The sequence below is a fragment of the Anneissia japonica genome, unplaced genomic scaffold (genome assembly GCF_011630105.1).
Source record: "Anneissia japonica isolate Jap-2015-1 unplaced genomic scaffold, ASM1163010v1 scaffold27373_len9174_cov105, whole genome shotgun sequence".
Lineage (NCBI taxonomy): Eukaryota > Metazoa > Echinodermata > Crinoidea > Comatulida > Comatulidae > Anneissia > Anneissia japonica.
In genome coordinates this window covers 400-9,185 of record NW_022716820.1, presented here as the reverse complement: position 1 = coordinate 9,185, position 8,786 = coordinate 400, and the positions used below count along the sequence as shown (strand labels likewise).

General features: G+C 40.4%; 1 protein-coding gene across 1 annotated transcript; it reads left to right on the top strand.

The window, feature by feature from the left end:
* Positions 1-1,702: 1,702 nt before the first annotated feature.
* LOC117109825 (flocculation protein FLO11-like) lies at positions 1,703-7,872 on the top strand (the record flags this gene model as incomplete). Its single annotated transcript, XM_033252254.1, has 4 exons — positions 1,703-2,046; positions 2,191-2,435; positions 4,620-6,093; positions 7,816-7,872. Coding segments are annotated over exons 1-4 (2,076 nt in total), but the record flags the coding sequence as incomplete, so codon positions are not given.
* Between the last annotated feature and the right edge of the window lie 914 nt (positions 7,873-8,786).

The following is an 8,786-nucleotide window of genomic DNA, read 5'->3' as shown; positions in this document are numbered from 1 at the left end:
ATAGTGGGGATGACTGTGAAATAGGTAGGTCACAATTATTTTCATTTATAAGATAGGCTTCGTTTGTTACTTTACTTAGGACTGTTATACCCTAGCAGATACTCTACTCAATGTTTCTTAAATGCTTATATTTCACCAAAATCTAAACTTAATAAGAAAGAGTAAATTTAAAATAGGTTGTATTATTTGATCTTACCTTAACTATTTGAATCCGTTCTATGTTCACTTGCAAGCGAAAGCTCCTAATACTAAAGATGACAATGGTTCAGGCCTGCATTTTTATTTAAACAAAGTGCTTTTGTTTACAACATTTTAGGTGACTTTAAAATGCACACAAATGCATATTTGAAATAGTATATCTGAGCATCTTGATATCAATTTGGGTTTAGAATGTCAAAATTAACTTCTGTATATATCTAACCTATATATCATTCAGAGATACATTTATAAATTTAAATTATAATCATACTTGTTGTAACATATTTTTCAATCATATGTGTCTTCGCCTTCAGGTCCATTGTAACTATTGCTTATATTACATCATAGCCATCGATAATTCCTACAAATATTCTACTGTTTTCAAAATTATAGTAAAGGTAAATGTAAAGAAAAAGGTAGTCCCTATTTATTACTGAACGTACGGGAATGAGCTGTTGGCTCATCGTACAAAGCCTCGGTATTGTGTGGTAGAGTGGCCAGTTCCTTTGCACACTGCCTTTCTCCTCCCAAGTAGTGAACCGGGTATCCATTTATATTCCTGTGTAGAAAAAGGTTAAGAGTCCCAAACACAACCCTGTGCCAACCGCTACCACATAAAATAATACTATGTGATACAATTATATGATTTTACAATTTACTTTGGTAAACCTATTAATAGAATTAGGTACAACCCAGCAGTCGACAACTGAATACAGTAAAACCGAACCATCGACAACTTACATTAGCACAGTCGACTTATCGACAACTATATACAGTACAACTGAGCAGTCAACAACTGGCATTAGTACTAGAGAACAACCAACAACTAAATACAGCAACACCGAGCAGTCCACAACCCATATTAGTACAACATTTGAGCCATCGACAACTAAATATAGTACTACAAATAAGTCAACAACTGAATATAGTATCACAGAGGCGACGACAACTGAAATCAGTGCAACTCAGTCATCGATAACTGAATACAAAACAACTCAACCATTGACAACTAAATACAGACCAACTGAGCCGTCAACAACGGAATACAGTACAACTGAACCGTCGACAACTGAATACAGTACAACTGAACCATCGAGAACAGAATACAGTACTACTGAATTGTCGACAAATTCATACAGTACAACTGAACCGTCAACAATAGAATACAATACTACTGGACCATCGACAACTGAATACATTACAACTGAACCGTTGACAACAGAATACAGTACAACTGAACTATCGACAACTGAATATAGTACAACTGAACTATCGACAACTGAATACAGTACAACTGAATCGTCAACAACTGAGTACAGCACAACAGAACCATCGACAACAGAATACAGTACTACTGAAACTTCGACAACAAAATACAGTACTACTGAACCGTCGACAAAAAAATACAGTACTACTGACTCGTCGACAACTGAATACAGTACAACTGAACAGTCGACAACAGAATACAGTACAACTGACTCGTCGACAACTGAATACAGTACAACTGAACCTTCGACAACCGAATACAGTACAACTGAACCGTCAACAATGGAATACAGTACAACTGAATCGTCGACAACTGAATACAGTACTACTGAACCTTCGACAACAGAATACAGTACTATTGAACCGTCGACAACTGAACTGTCGACAACTGAACTGTCCACAACTGAACTGTCCACAACTGAACTGTCCACAACAGAATACAGTGCAACTGAACTGTCCACAACTAAATACAGTACAACTGAACCGTCGACAACAGAATACAGTACAACTGAACAGTCGACAACTGAATATAGTACAACTGAACCGTCGACAACAGAATACAGTACAACTAAACCGTCGACAACTGAATACAGTACAACTGAACCTTCGACAACCGAATACAGTACAACTGAACCGTCAACAATGGAATACAGTACAACTGAATCGTCGACAACTGAATACAGTACTACTGAACCTTCGACAGAATACAGTACAACTGAACCTTCGACAACAGAATACAGTACTACTGAACCGTCGAATACTGAACTGTCCACAACTGAATACAGTGGAACTGAACTGTCCACAACTGAATACAGTACAACTGAACCGTCGACAACAGAATATAGTACAACTGAACAGTCGACAACTGAATACAGTACAACTGAACCGTCGACAACTGAATACAGTACAACTGAACCGTCGACAACTGAATACAGTACAACTGAACCGTCGACAACTGAATACAGTACAACTGAACCTTCGACAACCGAATACAGAACAACTGAACCGTCAACAATGGAATACAGTACAACTGAATCGTCGACAACTGAATACAGTACTACTGAACCTTCGACAACAGAATACAGTACTATTGAACCGTCGACAACTGAACTGTCCACAACTGAACTGTCCACAACTGAACTGTCGACAACTGAATACAGTGGAACTGAACTGTCCACAACTGAATATAGTACAACTGAACCGTCGACTACCGAATACAGTACAACTGAACCGTCGACAACAGAATATAGTACAACTGAACAGTCGACAACTGAACTGTCCACAACAGAATACAATGCAACTGAACTGTCCACAACTAAATACAGTACAACTGAACCGTCGACAACAGAATACAGTAAAACTGAACAGTCGACAACTGAATATAGTACAACTGAACCGTCGACAACCGAATACAGTACAACTGAACCGTCGACAACCGAATACAGTACAACTGAACCGTCGACAACTGTATACAGTACAACTGAACCTTCGACAACCGAATACAGTACAACTGAACCGTCAACAATGGAATACAGTACAACTGAATCGTCGACAACTGAATACAGTACTACTGAACCTTCGACAACAGAATACAGTACTATTGAACCGTCGACAACTGAACTGTCGACAACTGAACTGTGGACAACTGAACTGTCCACAACTGAATACAGTGGAACTGAACTGTCCACAACTGAATACAGTACAACTGAACCGTCGACAACAGAATATAGTACAAAAGAACAGTCGACAACTGAATACAGTACAACTGAACCGTTGACAACTGAATACAGTACAACTGAACCGTCGACAACCGAATACAGTACAACTGAACCGCCAACAACCGAATACAGTACAACTGAACCGTCAACAACAGAATACAGTACAACTGAACCGTTGACAACTGAATACAGTACAACTGAAACCTCATCAACAGAATACAGTACAACTGAACCGTCGACAACCGAATACAGTACAACTGAACAGTCGACAACTCAATACAGTACAACTGAACTATCGACAACGGAATACAATACAACAGAATACAGTACAACTGAACCGTTGACAACAGAATACAGTACAACTCAACCGTCGACAAATGAATACAGTACAACTGAGCCGTCGACAACTGAATACAGTACAACTGAACTGTCGACATCTGAATACAGTACAACTGAATCGTCAACAACTGAGTACAGCACAACAGAACCATTGACAACAGAATACAGTACAACTGAACCATCCACAACTAAATACAGTACAACTGAACAGTCGACAACAGAATACAGTACAACTGAACAGTCGACAACTGAATATAGTACAACTGAACCGTCGACAGCAGAATACAGTACAACTGAACCGTCGACAACTGAACCGTCGACAACCGAATACAGTACAACTGAATCGTCAACAACGGAATACAGTACAACTGAATCGTCGACAACTGAAGACAGTACTACTGAACCTTCGACAACAGAATACAGTACTATTGAACCGTCGACTACTGAACCGTCGACAACTGAACTGTCCACAACTGAACTGTCCACAACTGAATACAGTGGATCTGAACTGTCCACAACAGAATATAGTACAACTGAACAGTCGACAACTGAATACAGTACAACTGAACTGTCGACAACTGAATACAGTACAACTGAACCGTCGACAACTGAATACAGTACAACTGAACCGCCAACAACCGAATTCAGTACAACTGAACCGTCAACAACAGAATACAGTACAACTGAACAGTTGACAACTGAATACAGTACAACTGAAACCTCATCAACAAAATACAGTACAACTGAACCGTCGACAACAGAATACAGTACAACTGAACCGTCAACAACTCAATACAGTACAACTGGACCGTCAACAACAGAATACAGTACAACTGAACCGTTGACAACAGAATACAGTACAACTCAATCGTCGACAAATGAATACAGTACAACTGAGCCGTCGACAACTGAATACAGTACAACTGAACTGTCGACATCTGAATACAGTACAACTGAATCGTCAACAACTGAGTACAGCACAACAGAACCATTGACAACAGAATACAGCACAACAGAACCATTGACAACAGAATACAGTACAACTGAACCGTCCACAACTAAATACAGTACAACTGAACAGTTGACAACAGAATACAGTACAACTGAACAGTCGACAACTGAATATAGTACAACTGAACCGTCGACAGTAGAATACAGTACAACTGAACCGTCGACAACTGAATACAGTACAACTGAACCGTCGACAACCGAATACAGTACAACTGAATCGTCAACAACGGAATACAGTACAACTGAATCGTCGACAACTGAATACAGTACTACTGAACCTTCGACAACAGAATACAGTACTATTGAACCGTCGACAACTGAACTGTCGACAACTGAACTGTGGACAACTGAACTGTCCACAACTGAATACAGTGGAACTGAACTGTCCACAACTGAATACAGTACAACTGAACCGTCGACAACAGAATATAGTACAACTGAACAGTCGACAACTGAATACAGTACAACTGAACCGTCCACAACTGAATACAGTACAACTGAACCGCCAACAACCGAATACAGTACAACTGAACCGTCAACAACAGAATACAGTACTACTGAACCTTCGACAACAGAATACAGTACTACTGAACGGTCGACAACTGAACTGTCCACAACTGAATACAGTGCAACTGAACTGTCCCCAACTGAATACAGTACAACTGAACCGTCGACAACAGAATACAGTACGACTGAACAGTCGACAACCGAATATAGTACAACTGAACCGTCGACAACTGAATACAGTACAACTGAACCGTCGACAACCGAATACAGTACAACTGAAACCTCATCAACAGAATACAGTACAACTGAACCGTTGACAACAGAATACAGTACTACTGAACCGTCGACAACTGAAGAACTGTCAACAACGCAATACAGTACAACTGAACCTTCGACAACAGAATATAGTACGACTGAACAGTCGACAACTGAATATAGTACGACTGAACCGTCGACAACTGAATACAGTACAACTGAACCGTCGAAAACCGAATACAGTACAACTGAAACCTCATCAACAGAATACAGTACAACTGAACCGTTGACAACAGAATACAGTACTACTGAACCCTCGACAACTGAAGAACTGTCAACAACGCAATACAGTACAAATGAGCCATCGACAACTGAATACAGTTCAATACAACCGTCGGCAACTGAATACAGTACAACGGGACCGTCGACAACAGAATACAGTACTACTAAACCAGGGACAATAGAATACAGTACAACTGAACCGTCGACAACAAAATACAGTACAACTGACCCGTTGACAACAGAATACAGTATTACTGAACCGTTGACAACTGAACTGTCCACAACAGAATACACTGAACTGTCCACAACTGAATACAGTACAACTGAACCGTCGACAACAGGATATAGTACAACTGAATCATCGACAACTGAATACAGTACTACTGAACCTTCGACAACAAAATACAGTACTATTGAACCGTCGACAACTGAACTGTCCACAACTGAATACATTGCAACTGAACTGTCCACAACTGAATACAGTACAACTGAACCGTCGACAACCGAATACAGTACAACTGAACTGTCAACAACAGAATACAGTACAACTGAACCGTCGACAACTGTATACAGTACAACTGAAACCTCATCGACAGAATACAGTACAACTGAACCGTTGACAACAGAATACAGTACTGCTGAACCGTCGACAACTGAAGAACTGTCAACAAAGCAATACAGTACAAATGAGCCATCGACAACTGAATATAGTTCAACACAACCGCTGTCAACTAAATACAGTACAACTGGACCGTCGACAACAGAATACAGTACTACTGAACCAGGGACAATAGAATACAGTACAACTGAACCGTCGACAACAGAATACAGTACAACTGACCCGTTGACAACAGAATACAGTATTACTGAACCGTTGACAACTGAACTTTCCACAAGAGAATACAGTGCAACTGAACTGTCCACAACTGAATACAGTACAACTGAACCGTCGACAACAGAATATAGTACAACTGAATCATCGACAACTGAATACAGTACTACTGAACCTTCGACAACAGAATACAGTACTACTGAACCGTCGACAACTGAACTGTCCACAACAGAAAACGGTGCAACTGAACTGTCCACAACTGAATACAGTACAACTGAACCGTCGACAACAAAATACAGTACTACTGAACCGTCAACAACAGAATACAGTACAACTGATCTGTCGACAACAGAATACAGTACAACTGAACCGTTGACAACAGAATACAGTTCTACTGAACCGTCGACAACTGAAGAACTGTCAACAACGCAATACAGTACTACTGAACTTTCGACAACAGAATACAGTACAACTGAACCGTCGACAACTGAATACAGTACAACTGAACCGTCAACAACAGAATACAGTACAACTGAACCGTCGACAGCTGAATACAGTACAACTGAAACCTCATCAACAGAATACAGTACAACTGAACCGTTGACAACAGAATACAGTACTACTGAACCGTCGACAACTGAAGGACAGTTAACAACGCAATACAGTACAAATGAGCCATCGACAACTGAGTATAGTTCAACACAACCGTCGGCAACTGAATACAGTACAACTGGACCGTCGACAACTGAATACAGTACAACTGACCCGTTGACAACAGAATACAGTATTACTGAACCGTTGACAACTGAACTGTCCACAACAGAATACAGTGCAACTGAACTGTCCACAACTGAATACAGTACTATTGAACCGCCAACAACGCAATACAGTACAAATGAGTTATCGACAACTGAATACAGTTCAACACAACCGTCGCCAACTGAATACAGTACAACTGGACCGTCGACAACAGAATACAGTACTACTGAACCATGGACAACAGAATACGGTACAACTGAACCGTTGAAAGCAGAATACAGTACTACTGAACCGTCGACAACTGAACTGTCCACAACAGAATACAGTGCAACTGAACTGTCCACAACTGAATACAGTACAACTGAACAGTCGACAACAGAATATAGTACAACAGAATACAGTGCAACTGAACTTTCCACAAATGAATACAGTACAACTGAACCGTCGACAACAGAATATAGTACAACTGAACAGTCGACAACTCAATATAGTACAACTGAACTGTCCACAACTGAATACAGTACATTTGAACCGTCGACAATCGAATACAGTACAACTGAACCGTCGACAACGGAATACAGTACAACTGAATCGTCGACAACTGAATACAGTACTACTGAACCTTCGACAACAGAATACAGTACTACTGAACTGTCGACAACAGAATACAGTACTACTGAACTGTCCACAACAGAATACAGTACAACTGAACCGTCGACAACTGAATACAGTACAACTGAACCGTCAACAACAGAATACAGTACAACTGAACCGTCGACAGCTGAATACAGTACAACTGAAACCTCATCAACAGAATACAGTACAACTGAACCGTTGACAACAGAATACAGTACTACTGAACGGTCGACAACTGAAGAACTGTTAACAACGCAATACAGTACAAATGAGCCATCGACAACTGAGTATAGTTCAACACAACCGTCGGCAACTGAATACAGTACAACTGGACCGTCGACAACAGAATACAGTACTACTGAACCATGGACAACAGAATACAGTACAACTGAACAGTCGACAACAGAATACAGTACAACTGACCCGTTGACAACAGAATACAGTATTACTGAACCGTTGACAACTGAACTGTCCACAACAGAATACAGTGCAACTGAACTGTCCACAACTGAATACAGTACTACTGAACCGCCAACAACGCAATACAGTACAAATGAGTTATCGACAACTGAATACAGTTCAACACAACCGTCGCCAACTGAATACAGTACAACTGGACCGTCGACAACAGAATACAGTACTACTGAACCATGGACAACAGAATACGGTACAACTGAACCGTCGACAACAGAATACAGTACAACTGACCCGTTGACAACAGAATACAGTATTACTGAACCGTTGACAACTGAACTGTCCACAACAGAATACAGTGCAACTGAACTGTCCACAACTGAATACAGTACAACTGAACCGTCGACAACAGAATATAGTACAACTGAATCATCGACAACTGAATACAGTACTACTGAACCTTCGACAACAGAATACAGTACTACTAAACCGTCGACAGCTGAACTGTCCACAACTGAATACAGTGCAACTGAACTGTCCACAACTGAATACAGTACAACTGAACCGTC